Raw genomic sequence first — 19,472 nt, forward strand, 5'->3', positions numbered from 1 at the left:
CAGTGCTGTGTACAAAAACATTTTCCAAAGGCAACATCAGCGTTAGAAACGTACTTGATTTATTACCAAATCAAATCTTAATATTGTCAAAGCAATTGCGAAAGCTACACTTACACGCCATCTAGCGACATGTGCCCGTAACTCTTAGCATCACTTTTGGCTCAAATTGTATAGTATACTTTTAGGCGACGCATTCAATATACAAATCATTTTATTACCAATTTATATTGTACATTTAACATTTTTCTTCTCGTTCCTCCTCACAAAACAATTTGTTACAAAATTACAATTTTAATTATATTCCATATTTTGTTGTATGTCTTAGAGTTTTATTGCGATCGAATCAATAAAATAAAAACTACATAGTACGTAGATGTATCTAAACTATTAACCTAATATATTTGGTTCTATTATACTTTCCCAATACAGCAAGTGCCAAAAAAAGATCACTGCGCAATGGCGACTGTCCAAAGAGCCACTTTCTCATGCTTGACTACAAAATACTACGAAACGAACTTACAAACTAGAAAATGTAATATCCAAATGTACATGTACCCAACTTTATCTATGCATATCTAAAAGGGTTTTTGTATATGTGTTTGTGTTTGAGTGTGTGTGTGTGTGTGTGTGTAGACGTGTATACAGGTGATAAGCCTAACTAACGACTGTTTTTAACTTTGCTTTCGCAATGTTAACCGATCTTAAGGCAATCTAATATCGGCTTGAACCGTTTTACTCCTGTTTGGCTGCCAGCTTGGCTGCCTGTGCCGCTTGCTTGGCCTGAGCTGCCTGTTTGGCCTCCTTCTTGTAGTTGGCCACGTAGAAGGAGCTGAACATGTAGGTGAACAGACCAGCATTGAAGGTCAACAGCGCCGCAATCGATTTGGGGAAGTTGCAGTTGGGCTGGAACTGAATCTGCAGCGTGTGCACAAAGATGATAAGGAATTGCACCTAAGAAAGAAAACGTTTATCAAACAAATATACATATACAAAGTAGTATTATATAGCTTACAATCTGGAGAATTGTAATGTACTTCTTCCACCACAAGTATTTCTGCACTTTGGGTCCCATTGCCGACAGCAGATAGTAAGCATACATAATGATGTGGATAAAAGAATTAATGAAACCCAAAAGAGTGCCGTGTCCACCAGCAAAGTACTTGACGCCAATGAAAGCGCACACCGGCATCAGAGTGTGATGGTACAGATGCAAGAACGAAATCTGACGATCCTTTTTGCGCAGCACAAAGAACACGGTGTCCAGCAGCTCAGTGATCTTGGCAATGTAATACAACCAAACCGCTCTCGCCATCTAGAAAAGAGGTGCCAAATCAGCTGACAGTTTGTGATGGGAAGCAAAACCTTGTTATACCCTCATGGAGATGGGATCCGTGGCATAAGTCACCGGTTGGCACTTGAAGTTGTAGTGTCCACCCCAGCCTCCCTTGTAGCCCTCGTAGAAGAGCACCCAACTGAGCAGCACCTGGACGGCATTGTAGACAAGCAGCGTGTTCTTCAGCTCGAAAGGTTTGCGATCGCGCATATAACGTGGTCCGGCATAGAGGCAGAAGTACAAATAGGCGCCCAATATCATGAACAGTGGTCCGGGTGCATTCGAGAGGAACCAGCTCTGCAGAATAAGAAAAACAAACAGTTTGAAATTAGCATCCCATCGACAACTTCTTGTGCAAGGGCGTTTGTTACCTTTGTGCGCAGATCCTCGTGCTCCACAAAAAAGTTGACCATGCGATCAACAATGGTTTGTGTTTCGTTCAGTCTGACCGACATTTTGCCAACTGTAAGCAAATAAACAATTAAATTATCAACTGGCGATTCTCTCTAGCTCTCTTGCTCTCTTACTCCGTGTTAGGGAAGTATCTTACGTACTATATTGACTACTATAAATAAACACTAGCACTAGTATCATGATGTTGTAATAGTATTAGCACCTTGGGTCGCAGATTGTTATTTGATCTGACAATAGACGTGCACGTTAATCGCAAAGATACACAACATTGCGTTAGCCAAGGCAAAGCCGCGCCTTCGTTCGACCTGTGCGACATCGCATTGATTGAATCGGATGAGAAATGACGAAATATTACTATCACGAATTAGATAAACTATAAAATGTCCATGCGAATTCTTTTGTGTTGATCTGAAGGGCGCCCAAGTGCAAATTATCGTGCTAATAATAAAGCGCATATATATCAGTCAAGAAATAAATAAAAACAAAGTTCCGTGGCATTAACCCGAGACATCAGTTTCTGCTAAATCGGCGAAAAATTACCAACGATCGTTCTCTTTTTGCAGCAAAATATTTTCTGATTGTATTGCTGCTGGCCTCATCATAAAAGTCATTTATGTAAAAATTAATTTTTTCTGCTTTTGCTTTTGGGCTAAAATTACAGGCCCAAGCACAGACAGCAGCAAGCAGCAGCAGGCCCAGGGATACAAAAAGCAAACCATGTGGAACAGGTTATGCCAAACTGTCGCTGTGACGACGTGACGCTTGTCGAATTGTATTGTCATCTAGTTTATTGTGTAAGCTGGAAAGACCCAACGAGTAACAAGAGTAGCAGACAGCAGTCAGCGGTCACAAGAAGCTGCGGCAAAGTCTGGAGTTGAGGCAGGATAGTTCAAGGACAGGCAAGGAACAGAAACCAGTTATTCCCTTGTGTGGCATAAATATCGTAATTATTGACTAGCTAGATGCAAGTCCTTTATGCCTCGATTTATATATATATATATATCTTTGTTTCGATCATTAAATGCGGCACGCCTCAGTCCGTGTCTGGCACTGAATCTTGTGGCAGTTGTAAACAACACATAAGTATTATTATTGCCTTTGCCCCATGAGCACTCTTCAAGTGTGCACGCGGCCTTGAACCGTTTGGATTTGGAGGCGCGCTTCGCATGCACATCGAATGCCATGCCAGCTGAATGAATGCATTCATTCCATATACTATACATGCACAAAACGTTCAAAACCTAAACTGCCAGCGAACGGATGTTGCAATCTTCCCAGAGCGAAACAACCCAACAAACAATCCGCACACTTCAAATTGCCGTAAATCAAATATGGCAAGTGTCTCAAAAGACTGAGGTGAGAAATTTAGTTGCTTGTACTTTAGGCCGTTCTAATTATGACGCGAACTCATTTGCAACGCTCAACGTTGCACATGCATAACTGCGAATAAACTGCACGTCATCGTGGCAACAACAAAACAAAAACTCACATATCAAATCACAAACGAACTGAAACGACCCCACAGCAACAACTAACAACTAAGTAGATACACACACACATACATACACACACATATTTTTTGTCCATTTAAGTTACTGTTCAGTCATCGTTCTTTGCCCAAGTTGCGACAGACAAACATGCTCTTTTGGTCCATTCAGAAAAGCGCATTTCAACTCGGGATTTACCATAAAAGGCGTGTCCATCAGATATCAAGCAATTGGACAATCGAAGGTAGCCAAGAATTAACTAGTATACTACTTTACTACTCTACTTTGCCATGATAACTGCCATTCGTTATCCAATCTGATCCAATTTGTTCTGCGCGGTCACCTTTGCCTTAAACCACTGCCGTTCGACGATTGTACATTAATAAGCAAATGCCCGAATATTTCGCAAGACTTAATAAATATTGTGGCGTAATTTCAAAAAAAATTGTTAATAATTATAGTATATGCTTCTTATTATTTCTTTTGGGCAAAGCTGGGAGAAACAACTCGATCAGAATGAGAGCCATATTTTAGAAAGCATTTTGCATTTAAATGTGATTTCTACATTTTTGGTTCTTAAGAGCAAAAAAGCAAAATTAGAATTTATTTTCGTTGTGCTTAACCTTTTGTTTGTTGTTTTGTATACCAACATTATTTGAGGGTTTTTGATCCCATCTAGACATTTTAAAGCATTTAAAAGCTTGTTTGTGTATCTAGAAAAGACTACAAAATGCTTTCACAATTAAAACGTTGTTTTATTTTTATTCATTCATAAGACCTGTATTGTTGTTGAACCGTCATCATGAACAGAACAAAGTCTCTATTGAATTTCTAAAGTGCAAATGTCACATTAAGAATAATATGATTATATAAAAAAAATAAGAACATAAATAATTGAATGTCAATCAACCACGAAATTCATTGTCAAACTAGTTTAGTTAAATTGATCGGCAAGTCTGGTAAAATCTTCACAATCTTAATTAATTGTGTGAGTAAATTGCGAAATTTACTTGATTAGCAAATAAAAGTCTGCTAAAAAGGCTTTCCGGTTTCATTTCTCATTTTTGCCAACTAATTTCGATAGAGGAGAGGCAGCCAGCCACATTTATACCAGAATTTCTTGATACCTGTGGGGACTAAAGTTCACTTTACAAACAGGTATAAATATACATATAAATATTCGATTGATTATTTACAAACACACACTCATATATTTATATTCTATATATACTTCTATATACTATTCAAGCTGCCTCATGGTTCATTCTAGACAAACAAAAGTGCGTGTGTGTGTCTGGACTATGCTGTAAACTTTGCATATTTATTTACCCGGCTATTAATTTCCAAAACATGAGCGACGTTCACATGCAAATCAGCCTCGGTTCCCTCTACAAACAATCGGGCAGTTCCCGAAATCGAATGCTTTAAAATTCTTAACGTTGCTTGGCATATGAATTCCATAATTTGCACATCACAATCATCATTCGATTGGTGAGTATGAGAGTCAGACGAGAGAGATAACGAGTTCACAATGAGAATATGCTCTATAAATATTTGCAACCATTTGGCATAATAGTTCTAACAATCAGTTGTGTGTTAGTACGAGTTTGTTTTACTAAAGCAGTGTCAAAAAGATTTTGAGACTCGTTGAGAAATATGTAAATAGAGATAGAAATTTGATTCAAGCGTTGTTACGCCCCTGACTGACTACTGACTGACGTCACTGCATCCCCAGCTTATTATGTGACTGTGTGATAATCAGGACTGACGATAAATTCTAGACACGCGTTGTCATCGTCCGAGCACACACACAAAAGCAACGCACGTTTATTTTAATTTATTTAATTTTTTCTTTAAATTCTTTTGAACATTTTGTTCTTCTTTTGCCATAATGAGAATCATGCCGCCCAAATATGGAAGTCTCACACACGCACACATGGCGTATACGCAATATGCTTAATGGCATTCCCTTTGATAAGAGAAGCTAACCGAAGGTTGCATACATGTATCTTCTAGCTCTCAGCAGTCAGCAGTCAGCTCTCAGCTGGCAACTCGCGCAGCGTCATTGGACATTCAATAGCATGAACAACATTATTATGAGTGTTTGTTATTGTTATTGTTAATATTAACGAAACAAACTGAAAATTGACAAGTGCGTCGCATAAAATTAATCAACAGTGTTTCGATTTGTCGGCAGCATCTGATCGAATCGAAACGATTGAATCGATCAACACACACAACATCCGAAGCGCCCAAATGGACCCAGAGCAACGTTAACGTCAACACATTAAAATTCGTAGCCAAGGTCGCACGTTTTTGTATGATTTTTTCTGTTTTTTTTTTTTTGAGGAAACGAAACGAAAACACAATTCAAGACGAAATGATCTGCGGCAGTGCAGCACCACTCTCGATTTATATTTACAACGTCAGTTTTGGGCCATATTAAGTAGCCAGCTATCTGAAGTCGCTTTGACGAACCACAAAGAGCGTGAATTTTGTTACCAACTTGTATGTAGATTTTTAGCGATATTGAAACTTGATTTTTATTGCTATGCTATTGCTCTTTGGCATTAGTTTTTTTGTGGTTGTGTCTTTAGTGTGCGCTCGCCTGACACTCACCTTGAACTAGTGCGTCTGCGTTTTAGTTAGTTGCCCTGTTTTATAAACCAGCGCTATAAATAATCGCATAAACTCCATATACAGATGCACACATACGCACACAAATATCTTTCACTCATAAATAATGCACTCTAAACGATCTGTGATCAAAGCGATAAACAAATGCGGCCAATTCATTTCCGCAAGGCGTTAGTCTTGACAACAATCGGCGCATTCCTTTTTCGCCAAGATGATAAACAATCGCATTAGAGCTATTTAATAGCTGATTAGCTGGGATTTTTCCTAGTCTCGCGGACTTTTATTACGTCAAGGTTGTCGCTGTGTCACTTTTGAAGTGCATGGAGAAAACTGGTATCGCACCCAATATGCTTTGACTGTGAGTATATTAAGCAATAATACTTGTAATAGCATTCGGCTCCATTACCATTTTAAAAAGTTTTCCTATAAAATTCTGTGAGTGTGTTTCTATGAGTGTCAACAGGTGAGAAATATGTTAAATAGCTTTCAATTAAAAGTGACTAAAATGCTGCTGTGCCTACGCCATTGAGTGCAGAGTTCGTTTCCTGAGTCTTTCGTTTGGTATGCAAGTTCTAAGTAGCTTTTGAGTATTTCGCAATCGCTTACGCAATGTGCAAATTGAGCACATCTCAAATACAATCTACCAATTTGTTACTAAGACTACTCTTAATTAACAAATAGTACTTAATACTAACTCATTTATTACGCGCAATCATCAGTTCGCCACACAATCATCAAAGTCGTATTATTAGCATTTTATTTAGTATTATTATTATTACTATTATTATCGTATGTCAATTTGGCAAATCATTTGCCAATACCAAGGGCTTTTGCAATTGACCAAGTCATTGGGTAAGTGCCACAAAAACAAAAACGAAAAAACAAAAACCAAAAACACCAACAAAAATAAGTGATTATCTCTCTAGGTAGATGGATTAGCCAATGTCCCTGCTCAAACTTCTGGCCTCCAATATTTGCAGTTGTCATCACCCATCATCATCATTGGGTTCTCTCCCGCTTCGTTTGAGCATTCGTCTTAGTAGTAGTAGTAGTTGTAGTTGTAGTCAGGGTGTTTGCCTTGCCATTATTATCAAATTTTGACCGGCGCAGCGACCATGGCTTGTTAGGCAAACGAAGTCATTTTGAAAAATCAACCGGGCCGAAGAAAATGGAGAAACTCAAACAAAAAAGGCGAAACAAACATACAAGAGTTTACCAAAAACAACAACAACATCAACCAAAAACAAAAATAAAACAGAAATGAGATGAAACTGAAGGTGTGACCGGCCACGCATGTGACCCCAATTGGATTCAACAAATTAAAATGCTATTTCAAATTGCCGCATAGATGTCACCCAAAAGGCCAAGCACATAAACAATCCAAAACCCAACACAAACGACACCCGCGCTCCAATAGCAACGTGCGAACGGATGTGTAGCAAAAAAAAAAGAAATATAACAACAAGAAGAGAAGAGATAAAATAAAAATCTTAGTTGGCCGATATAAAGATAACTTTGCTTGGGCATCTCCTATGTTTGCGCCAAGACAACAGCTATAAAAATCATAAATAAACAAATTGCGCGCATGCGTTAACATTTTTTGTATTTTCTTTACTTTACTTTTTTGAAGGGCATTCGGCCGATTTACGCATATGAGAAATTGGTAACACACGCCTGTACTCCTCTCAATATGTATGTGTACTACAAGATGTGCAGTGTATCTTTACGTTTAGCACATTGAGCCAGTTTCTTTTTCTTTTTTCTTTTTTTTGCCCAGGTTTTCACATTTCACGTTGCGTCAAAAATGTGTAACGCAAGGAAATGAAGCAGTTTTATTTTTGCCGCTGCTGAAGATGATATAACTTAATTTTTTCTTTAGTTGGTTGCATCCACATCTAAATGCAAATGCAGGTTTTTGTGTGTATGTTTGTGTGTTTACACATTAACAACAAGTTGTTAGTGTTGCGTGGCATTCGTGATCAATATCGAAGATGCGCTTTTTTTGTTTTGTTTAGCAGCATCCGATTAAGTTCGTAGTTGATCAATCGCCCAAGAGGAAAAAAAAACCATTTACATATAGATATTGACTTGACCACATTTTGTGGTATATATTGCAGCCGTAGCTAAGTGTGTGGTGGCTGTCTGTATGTTGTAAGCTGGTTTCGAAGATCTGCCAACACTCTGCGATTCATTTCATTTTCTTATATATCTATATATATGGTCAATTTTGACTTCTTCTTTTTGTATGTTGTCGGAATCGATCAGCAAAGCGACAAACAACAAAGCAAAACATGCGCGACTCTTTCGCAATGCGCCCCAAAATTGGTACAACATAAAAACTCAAAACTGGCTCACTTTGAAAGCGTTGTAAAGATGGAATTTAAACATGCTACTAATACTATATATGGCTAGTAGTAGTAACTATTAACTCGGGATGGAACCGCCCACCAATTTTTTTTTTTTTTGGGTTTGTAATTAAATTGTTTATTTCCACTTGCCTGTTGATTTTTGGAATTTGCTAAATTATTCTTTATTGTGGCACGACACTGCACACGGCACAATTTTAGAAAACACACACACACACAAAAGTTTTTAGTCGAAACGAAACGTTTCGCTCAGTTCGTTATCCTTTATATGTTTCTTCGTTTTCGATTTGAATTTTGTGCACTTAAATGTGAGATAACACGCGGCGCATCAGAACAGCAAGCAGCTTAAAAAATGGGATATTAGTTTTGCCAGGGGCCAACTTCACGCTTCTGCGCTGACTTTGCGGTTAAAGCGCCGGCAACAGACTAAGCGACATCCGGACTCGACAAGCTGTCTTCTATGCGCCGCTGCAGACACACACAGATACAGAAAACAGCACACAGATACATCGACCGAGACTGAGACTGAGACGATCGCACGAGGTTGCGATACGAAGCTGATCGCGATCGCCAAACGCGATCGGAAACCAACTTGTTAATTCAGCTACAAGAATCCGCTCGCACACACACACAGAGAGGCAACACTGGTGCGCAACAGCAACAGCTATGTTTGTGTGTGAGTATTGGTTACGCTTAATGCTTAGTTGTTGCATGGTTTTGTGGGCTTCTGTTCTAGGATTTGTGTTGCTATTTGAATATGCAGTAATTATAGCTTTATGATTAGCGTTAAATAAATGCACATGCATAAGTTGTAATTAGAAAGCAATAATTTCTATGGCTTTTCACAAATTATTGACGCCCCCAACGTGTCGTTTGTTTTTTTGTTGATTGCAATTTGTTATTCATTTTCCCTTTGGCTGATTAGGTGTGCCATGAGAATGACATATGGACTGCTGCAGCCCAGCAGTTCCATCGCAAAGATCTATCAACTTGGACGTGTCCAAAGGCAGCAGCAACAACAACAACAGCAACTGCGACCTATATGCTAGCTGCTGAGTGCGCAAATTATTGTGCAATTAAATGGCTCGCAAAGTGACTGACTCCACACACTACAAACTACACACGAGTCTACAAAGCATTCCAAAAACTTTGTTGAGCACTTGTGGCGCACTTTAGCAACGTCATCATTCAGCTGGGGCTGGGTGTCATTATGTAGGCGCAGCAACAGCAACAGCAGCAGCAGCAGCAACAGCAGCAGCAGCAGCAACAGCAGCAGGTATAGCAAGTGCTATATGAATATGAGTGCCTACTAAGAGTATGAGTACCTTACCATAACTCCAAAACCATTACAATAATGCACAATCAAGAAGCCTACAGCCATGAGACGCACAGCACACTGACAGACTGACATTTTGCGCCACCAACCCCAAAAGCGGCAAAACTCATACAACACACTCGCTGCAATTTGGTGTGGAGACCAACAAATTAAATGGCACTCAAAAGACTCACAGCGTTGCCTTGGTCCCTATTGTTAATTACTCAATTGTTTCTATTTGATTTTTTGTTAGATGATTCTCTACTGTGGCTGCCATAGTTTGGGCATCGGCCATAGAATTTTGTTTCATTATCAATTCATTCATAGATCGCAGATTTGTTTTGTGTGCAGTCCCAAAAAAAAACATCAGCTTCCGCAAATGTTTTGAAGGTGAAGCGTCTCTTTTAGCATGCCAAGCGCGTGTTTCGAGCATGGTTCACACAGCAACACACGGCAATTGGCAATCAATGTGTTTGTTTTTGGGGTGTCCATTGGGAGGGATGTATTGTACATGCGGTTCATTTCAATTGCTAAGCGGCTGCTTTTGCTTTTGCTTTTGCTGCTGCTGGTCACACGTCCAACAAAAAACAAAAAAACACAAACGCAGGTGAACGAATTGTGACGCGTGCTTCAAGTGTCTTCAAATTGTAGCTAAAACATGCAAGCAACATGCCAGCGACTATTTAAAAATGTATCAATTAAATCAGTTTTGTAGTCGAGACGCAAACAAAAGACTTAAGGCACAAACTTGACTATGTTCAATACACACAACACAACAGTCTGTGAGTGTGTGAGTTTTAACGACTTACTCGATTAATGTTTTTTATTTAACTCGCACACACCCATCGATTCATCCATCCACACATATATTAGAGCATCTTTACAACACTTCAAAACAGGCCAAAATTGCCAATCGCGTCAGCTTCAGCTTCAACTTCGAAGCGAATTCTTTTTTGTCCGCTTTGCTTATTATACGATTTTAATGTTTTTGAACTTGACAAGATAGCATAATTTGCATGATAATGATTGGGATTCGATCGCTACGAAACGCTAATGTCTGCAAAGAATCAAAACTTTTGTCGCCGTCCTCTTTGTCGCTCATTAACCTCTTCAGCAGCGACAAAGTAAACAACAAAAAAAAATATTCTGTACAAAGTTTTTTGTTGATACTGTTGATTTTTAGGCAATAGACGCACTAATTGTGTCTACATTAAAACTCAATTTATGCTAGAAGAGAAGAGAAAAGGAAAACAAAACTCCAAGACCCAGACACACGATAGAAGCAACTGTCATGCTGATTAGAAATCAATGAGGAACGAGTGAATACTATATGCAACGGCCCCTTGGGTCTATAGCCTTGACCATAACACTTAAACGCCAAAAACCTTCAAAGACAAGTTGATTACCGTTGCCTTTGACTGTCCGTATAATATAATATATTATTGATTTATACGCACAGCGAAACGTAGCTGCTGAAAACCATTAATAAAAGCCAAGAGTCAAAATGAAACCCAGCACAAGCACAACAAGTAAGCAAGCACAGCCGCCAATTGATCGGGGTGTCTTGAACTCTATGGAAATATACTCTGACATTGAACTACACATCATTATGCCAGATGCAGATACTACCTATGAGATATAATATACAAAATGCAGACAGCTTCCGTGTAGCATAGAAAGCATATAACACAATAGGTCAAATTAAAAATGCGCGCCGAGTGAATACTCTTTTTTTATGCCTACTGTATAATATTAAAATATTCAAAAGTAGATGTCAAAACATAAGGAAATAAATAAACTAATTGAATTAATAGTTCCAAAGATCACAAACTGCTTAACAATATAAGCATGCCCTTAGAAAGAGTATCAAAACAACAACGCTAATTGTAAAATTAAATATAATGATCAAAATTACAGCTGCGTGAATCGTGTACATTTGAATTGAAAGTGAAAGCATTGCCAACGGCAACAGCAACAACAACAACGCTCCCTAGATATTTACAACGATTTTACAACAAATTGACAAAGATCAGGGCACGCCGTTGGCTCCAAAAATGGAAGCAGCGAGACACGAATCAGTGCAAAGAAGACACACATGAAAAGCCGAAATGTTAACTCAGCAGACATCCCAGGGCTTCAAACTTGGTTAAATGCTGCCCCAGATAAGATTAATACATTTATGTATATTTATCATCTTTCGTATTTGACCCCTGCTTTGAATAGCAAAACGAAAGCAATAAAATGTTAAATATAAAATGATGTTATAATTCTAACTGTATAAAATTGAATTGAATAACTGTTTTGCGAATTAATCAAAGAATTTAAGAATAGTTGCTAAATTCGTAAACATTATTTGCATAATTTTAAGCTGTGCAAACTTAGTAATCTTGAACTTGAAACCCAAATTGCAATATAATATACTGAGCTTAATTTTATCATTTTATTACTTCAACCAAATTTTGATATTGCAGATAATGATCTTAACTAAAACGTTGGCCTAATGACAACTATTATAAGGTAAAACCGAATGACTCAAAGTAGAACAAAAAGGTGCAAAAGGCAAAAAACGAAGCTCAGACCAGACTTAGTTGATCACTTGATCAAGCAGGTCAAAGTCGAACTCTTGAGCCGAATTTGCCAGTCATTAGCAGTAAGCACATTACCCTCGCTGTCAAGTCAAAGACCAAAACAAACAACAACGTGGAGCATCAGAAATTAAACGAAAAACCTCGGCGATTTCAAATGGAAGTTCTGTTTTAGATTTCGTAGGTATAACTACTGCAACAACTATTGAATCGTGGATGATTAGTTCACCAGATTAAAATAAAATCCCAAAGCTTATCGACAAATTCACTTGAGTTTTGATCTATTGTAATTCGAGATGTTAATCATTTGTTACTTTCGAAATCCTAAATAACCTTGAGGATCCAAAGTATCTCGGCAAATACGGAGATAGTTGCAGTGAATTACAAAATCATTTAACCCTCCCGCACTCTATTAAATTTTCAAATGTCTAATTTCGTTACTCACAAAGTCTTTTACAGTTTTATTGTTTTGATTCGCGTTATCATATCTAATGGTTTATTGGCGATTATTACGGGTATGTATTGAAACGACTGCGTCAAGTGCAATAATTGAATCATGCATTGTTGGGGGCTGTAGTATGTCTCTTGAGTGTGTCATTAATTAAATAAGACTCCGATCCAATGAAACATAACTGCTCGGAAAATAGTAATGATCCTAAATCGTCATAGCTTAGCTTAAAGTATAAAATTGCTTGACTGACTTTCAAAGTTGTTGTATAATTATTTTAACCCTGAGCACAACGCATTATTGGATGATTGAATTCATTTGCGATTACACTCCAGTGATTTAAAAGAAAGAAACAATTTTTTGCCAGCAATGTATGACTATATGTACTATACTATGTATATGAACTATATATGTATTCAAAAAATGTTAAACTAAAATAGAATTAAGTATCCAATAAGTGATTTTTATAAATAAATTGTATATTAATTATATATGTAACTACTACAGATTTCATTCGATTATATTAAACAGCTTCTTTCGATGCATTTTGTAATGCGAATCTATCCGTGATTGCGGTAAAAACTTTACCATGTATTCATCCTGAATGTTGTTTTGCTTTCCTCTCATATAACATAGAACAAAGGCGAGCCAAAAGCTAATGTGGCTGCATTGTTAAACTGCGCTAAGTATTTTGATGAGTGATTGTGTTTAATTTGAGTGTATGAGTCTCTTTGTACGTGCAGTGTGAGAGTTCAATGTGTATTTTTGTGTATGTGAATGAGAGTATAATGATTGTATACTGGATAATAGCTAAATTTTGTTTAGAAAGTTATAGGCTCTATTGGCACTGTGCATTCGCCGACAGTAACACGATACATTGCCATTTCCGAGATGCCATGGTAATGCACAAAAGCGGCGGCAATGACGAGCACATGGAAAAGCTGATGCGATTGAAACTGTAAATAGAAACGTATTAGAAAAGATATTTTCTACTAAATGTCAATTAAAACATACCCAAATGTCGAATTTGCCGGGGAACCAACGCTCTGGAACGCGCAGAGCATAGAGTAAAGCACCGAGTATATACAGCAGACCTGAAATCAATCCAAAAGGCATAAACGATTCTGCATGAATTTATAAAGAGAGTGCTCTCACCCATCAGTATAAGCCAACCCAAGCTTGCGCGACTAATCTGACTGAACCAGCCTTCCATGATGCTGTAGTGAATAGCTGGGATGACACCAGACAATCCAAAGCTCATGAAGACACCAGCGCGTAGCGGACGTAGGTTCGGCTCCGAAAATTTATCCCACAGCGAGACAATGATAGAGAGACATCCTAAGACACAGACCACAGATAAGTATATCACTTTTGGCTGATAGTGGCAATAGAAGCCATAGTAAAGCCAGGGCACAAACGATCCCATTATAAGTAATGCAATTCCACAATAGTCCAGTCTAAAAGAACAACAAAATTATTAATAATGATTAAGTGTTAAATCGAGTAAAAACTTACTTTGAGAACAGTCTTCCAATTCCCACCGAGTGACAGCTTAATGTATGGAAAGCGAACGAGAATCCTAAGCAGATGATGGCGCCAATAAAGAATGCACCAAAGACGATCTTCTCCTGAAACTGAATCTCATCAGTTGGTCGGGATATGAAGTAGACAGCGACGCCAATGAACGCGAGACAGCCAAGCAGATGCGTCCAGATGTTGCCAGTTTCCGTGTGCAGACGGAATATCGATTTGAAGCATGCACGGAATGATGGTAGAGGCGGGCGATGGCCGCGGTGCAAGAAATCATTGTCCTGCAGCCATTTAGGCAAATTTCTATAGTGGCATACTTTCCAGCTGGCTTCCCAGACCTGTGAAGACATAAAAAACATTAGGAATCGTATTTAAATAAAATAAATTACAATGAACTTTAAAAACAATAAACAAACAAAAATATGAAATTAAAAATCCATGAATTTATTTACAAAAAAAGGAATTGTTATCATTTTGTTAGTGAAGTGTGAGCAATTACACAAAGAATTCGATCACCCAGGATTTATAGCTTGAATGAATCTTGCAACTTACCTTGCGTACAAACTCTTCAGCCTGTTCGGCTGCATTGTGAGCCAAAGCGCCGAGATCAATCTCATCTGAGAGGACTCCAGCCTTCAGCACTTCCGTCATCTGTGGAAAATGGAAAGTGATGAGCTTTATTTTGAACCGGACTTAAAAGCGAAAACTAAATTTAGCACCACACACTAACATTGGTCTCGCTTGCCTCACACTTGATTGTCTCTTCATCAGGTAGCTTTTTATATGATTCCACAGACGCATCCACATATCCGGGAGCCGAGGCATCGCACTCAACGCGTGTCTCTAGCATCTTGAGCAACTATTTCAATTTCATCGAAAACAAATAAGACAAGTGCACGACGACGACGACACACAAGTTTTGCACTTTGAAACACCAGCCTACTAGTTTAAAACGTTTTGTATACAATTTTTTTGTTTCCAGACGGAACCCAACGGCAAAAAGAAACGGCAAACGAAAAAACAGCGATAAGATAACGCACACGAAGTTGAACAACAAAACGCAAAATACAAAATTGATACACTATACAATATATACTATAGTATATTCTGAACGCGTCACAACTGTTATAGTGTATATTATTTTGAAAAGGCGCCCAAAGCCTCACTCTGCTCTTAATCCGCTCCTGACCCAACCACACAAAAGCATACTAATTGCCAATGCACAGCAATAAAAGTTGAAAATACTTATTAAAACAAAGTATTTATACTATATGCAAATACCTCATACATTTGCAATATAGGCCAGGTGGGTTAAGGTCTTCAGCTGTTGCAAAAAAGGCTAATAGCAAACAGCTGGCAATTCCTATTAAAGTCCATCCATTTGATAAGGGGCGACTTTCAAGTGACAGCAAATGATGTATACATATACTTTATAACGGATCTGACCGATAACCTAGATAGGTCAGAGATAACGCAATCGAAAGACTTACCTCTGCCTCGATGAGTTGAGTGTCTTCTGGCGTCGAGGGTAGAGGACAACCAGCGTCATCTTCCTCGACCAGTTCATCGTCGTCATCCTCGAGCAAATCCAGATCGAGGCCATTGTGGCTAAGTGAATCCTCGGGTCCCCAGCCACGACGTTTGCGTAGTATCATTGTCACCTGTTCGAAAATATCCTCTTCATCGTCGCCAGCAGCAACAGCAGCTGGTGTAATCACCATTTCTTCCGATGAAGGTAATCCCGAATCGAGATCTTTGCCATTATTAGTCAGGGTAATGCTTGAGGTATCATTATCGCCATTCACAACGCTGCTGTTGCTATTGCGTTCCAGCAGATTTGTTTTGGATTCCATTCTCCCTTGGTCTCTCTCTTAGCGAATTAACTATAAAAAACGGCAAATTTAATATACAAATATTAAAATTGGACAAAACTTCGATAATTTCTATACTGATAATTTGTTATCGCTAGCATTTGAAATTTTCGTGTAGACACTTTGAATTATCGAATCGATTGTTAATAGCCATGAACAACGAATACCACTGCAGCAACAACACGTTGCGTTGATATCTAAACAAAATGAACTTTGCACCGCACAAAGTTTTGTGCCCAAGACCTGTTAGTGCCCTGTGGTTTTTTTGTAGTGGTTTTGTGTTTATCAGATTATTGGAGTGTGGGGCAAGTGTACAGCGAAAGCCAGCAATCCAACAAAGCAACAAGCGGTACAACGCGGCGATTAAAAGCAATTAAACATTTATATAAGTGCGTCAACAGTTTGACGTTGTAGTTGCCAAGTGATGGGTGAATAATTCTCTAGGCACTGTAGTAGTAAACTAAAAGGGGAGGGAAACTTGGCCAGCAGTTAACCACTTTTTATTTTGACCCATTCCTCAGACACGACACTTCACAAATTTTGATGAATTGAAAATTGGCATTGCCATGAATATTTAATTCAGGGTTTGTTTAATTGTGACGACATTTACCCTATAAACGTCACTTGGAAAAAATAAATGACTTCATTTTAAAATGAAAACTTGCTTAAATCCAGCCACGTGCCGCATAATATATAAGCTCACCCCTTATTTTTCGCAACTCCTACACTTTATCCTTGCGAAATGGAATTTCGCTGGAGTCTTCTAGATGATATTTGAACAATTAGGCCAACAATTTACTATAACAACGTTTTCCTTCCTCTGTAATATTTTCTACAGTGCGTTTGAGGTGGAGAAAATCGACTGCATTAACTATCGATGTATCGATTTCGTTAATAATATTCGTTTCAACATTCGATTTTTGATGCCAACAACGATGTTTTTACATCGACGTCATGTTCAAAGTTCATTTGCATACTACATTGACGGCAAAGTATTGAATTCCATTAAAAATACAATTTTTAAAGAAATGGTAATCCCAAAAATTAGTAACGGCAATGTTTTTTGTTGAAGCTCGAAAAATACCGTAAGCCCACTAGCGGTGGAGAAATATCGATGTCGAAATACTGATGAGTTTCGGTAACATCGTGGTTAAAAGATTCTGTTAAATAGTACTCGACATAACACAGCTGTTATATCAGCTGATGCCATCAACAAATATTAAATACTAACCTCGCTACAGTCGTCGTCAAATGTAATTCAAAATTCGGCAACATATAGTATATATCTGAAGATATATGTATGTACTTAGGGAATACGATTCGGTTGTGAAATAAAATTACAATGCAGGCCTCACACAGCACAATTATGCTAATAAGTAAATACATAAATACAATATCGATTCCGCATGCATCCCATTTCACCCATAAAACAGCTGTTAATAACCCAAATAAATAACATTGAATATTGCGCCATCTGAATGAAGTTTCCCGCTTTTTTGTCGACTCGGCGGCAAAATCGTGAAAAATTAGTGGTTAGTTGGTATTCAACGAGATCACAACGTACAGTTGCATTCATTCACATTACAATTGACTGACGCACCACATTGGTTAGAATTTGTTTAAAAGAAAAACGCATCAATTTGGATTTTTGTCTTTCGTTTCAACGCACAGAACAACGATTAGCTGGACTAATGGCAACTGCAGCAGCAACAGCAGCAAAAAGTGGACGCAAGTATGCCCAGGACACACAGCCCTTTACAGTGCTGATCGAGGGAAATATTGGCAGTGGCAAGACAACGTTCCTAAATCACTTTCAAAAGTACGAGAATGATGTTTGTCTGATCACGGAACCCGTCGAAAAGTGGCGCAATGTAAACGGGGTCAATCTGCTGGCCAAGATGTATCAAGATCCCAAAAAATGGGCGATGCCCTTTCAGTCTTACGTTACGCTGACGATGCTCCAAGCTCACACCGAACCTACAGACAAGAAGCTGAAAATAATTGAGCGCTCTATTTATAGTTCACGGTAAGCATCGAATTAAATTGAAGAAGTGCAGTGAAGTACTTAATATATGTTCTACTTGGAACAGTTTCTGCTTTGTGGAGAACATGTTCCGCAACGGTTCGTTGGAACTGGGAATGTACAACACTCTGCAAGAGTGGTACAAATTCATTGAGGAATCGATCCACGTGCAGGCCGATCTCATCATCTATCTCCGCACCTCACCCGAAGTAGTATACGAACGCATGCGGGAACGTGCTCGCTCCGAGGAGAGTTGTGTGCCCCCTTAAGTATTTGCAAGAGCTGCACGAACTACACGAGGATTGGCTGATACACCAGCGACGTCCTCAGCAATGCAAGGTACAGTTAATTATGCTTTATTTACATTATTTAGATATGACAAACATGGAGTGATGAAATATAGTATAACTTTTACCTAATAGTTAACAACTTCCGCAAGGCTTACTAGTATGAAATTACTTTGTACTACTATATAGCTTTACAACTATTGAAGATCTAGGACTTTTTTTTTACCAGCTATACACTTATCTGACAGCTAATACTTCTATTAAGTTACTAAGTTACTATCACCTAAATGTATTGATTAGATGTGCTCTTGACATACTTCTATTAATATATTAAAAACATATTTCCAGTCCTTACCTCAAATTCCAATAGTAATAATAGCTTAGATATCTAACAGTATTGCCAATTGCTACCAATCCATACAGATATGAATTTATATAGTAGAAGAGTTTATTATGCCCAGGTTAGAGATTTTTAGATTTTTTTGAATGAATCGCTAATAAATGCTAGCAATAGTTTTCGAACAACCTAATAACTGTTTCTGATATCTTTTTTTTAGGTTCTGGTTCTGGATGCTGATCTGAATCTGGAGAACATAAGCAGCGAGTATCAACGTTCAGAGACAAGCATTTTTGATGCAATCTCAGGTGCACTTCAGCCTCCTGCAGTCTTGGTGTCGCCCAGCAAACGTCAACGCATGTCTAGATAACTTACAAAATAAGAAAAAAGTAGATGATTGGACAACGTTTGCAGCCAGCAGAAAAACTTATTTATAATCTTAGACTTAAGCGCATTACCTAATCGAAACATCTGCCAGCTTTGTGCACAGAGAATTCCAATTTCCTAAAAACATTAGTGTTAATTGTTCCATTACGACTTCAACGTGTAAACTAGAGGAGGCTACCTTTATTTTCGGTTAGCAACTTAATTTTGTAATAATAATTATGCATTTCTCCTTCAATTTGAACAATTATAATCCATATTATATTCTATGCCTAACTTTAGATTGTAAGCTGAACTTGAAATAAAAATCACTGTACACCTTTAGTTCTCGGAATTTATACTGTTCGCTTTGCTTTGCTACTTTATCGTATAATTAAATTCAGCAGAATAATGTTAGAGGTGAATTGTAGATCGTGTGTCAGAGTTTTCCCTTGAACTTGATTGCCCTTAAAAAT

General features: G+C 38.2%; 3 protein-coding genes across 5 annotated transcripts; 1 reads left to right on the forward strand and 2 right to left on the reverse strand.

The window, feature by feature from the left end:
- Nucleotides 1-263: 263 nt before the first annotated feature.
- LOC132786431 (elongation of very long chain fatty acids protein AAEL008004) lies at nucleotides 264-8,663 on the reverse strand. Its single transcript, XM_060792954.1, has 5 exons — nucleotides 8,370-8,663; nucleotides 1,705-1,796; nucleotides 1,373-1,630; nucleotides 1,013-1,312; nucleotides 264-951 (listed from the first exon to the last, which is right to left on the reverse strand). Exons 2-5 carry the CDS (start codon nucleotides 1,786-1,788, stop codon nucleotides 733-735), a joined length of 861 nt encoding a protein of 286 aa, XP_060648937.1. The 5' UTR covers nucleotides 1,789-1,796; nucleotides 8,370-8,663; the 3' UTR covers nucleotides 264-732.
- Nucleotides 8,664-13,043: 4,380 nt separating this feature from the next.
- LOC132784900 (adiponectin receptor protein) lies at nucleotides 13,044-16,844 on the reverse strand. 3 transcript variants are annotated; one of them, XM_060790795.1, is made up of 7 exons: nucleotides 16,690-16,843; nucleotides 15,606-15,998; nucleotides 14,668-14,766; nucleotides 14,101-14,453; nucleotides 13,741-14,042; nucleotides 13,600-13,679; nucleotides 13,044-13,541 (listed from the first exon to the last, which is right to left on the reverse strand). In XM_060790795.1, the coding sequence occupies exons 2-7, from the start codon at nucleotides 15,966-15,968 to the stop codon at nucleotides 13,407-13,409; spliced, it is 1,332 nt and encodes a 443-aa protein (XP_060646778.1). In that variant the 5' UTR covers nucleotides 15,969-15,998; nucleotides 16,690-16,843; the 3' UTR covers nucleotides 13,044-13,406. The 3 variants fall into 3 exon arrangements, with proteins under 3 accessions (XP_060646778.1, XP_060646779.1, XP_060646781.1); XM_060790796.1 differs by lacking the exon at nucleotides 14,668-14,766 and having other exon boundaries at nucleotides 16,690-16,844; XM_060790798.1 differs by lacking the exons at nucleotides 15,606-15,998; nucleotides 16,690-16,843 and adding an exon at nucleotides 14,846-15,027.
- A 351-nt stretch (nucleotides 16,845-17,195) lies between these two features.
- On the forward strand, nucleotides 17,196-19,092 carry LOC132784901 (deoxynucleoside kinase). Its single transcript, XM_060790799.1, is given in 5 exon segments — nucleotides 17,196-17,362; nucleotides 17,658-18,012; nucleotides 18,077-18,269; nucleotides 18,271-18,348; nucleotides 18,854-19,092. Coding segments are annotated over 5 exon segments (810 nt in total). The 5' UTR covers nucleotides 17,196-17,328; the 3' UTR covers nucleotides 19,004-19,092.
- Nucleotides 19,093-19,472: the final 380 nt, after the last annotated feature.

This window comes from Drosophila nasuta, chromosome 2R (assembly GCF_023558535.2).
Source record: "Drosophila nasuta strain 15112-1781.00 chromosome 2R, ASM2355853v1, whole genome shotgun sequence".
Taxonomy (NCBI): domain Eukaryota; kingdom Metazoa; phylum Arthropoda; class Insecta; order Diptera; family Drosophilidae; genus Drosophila; species Drosophila nasuta.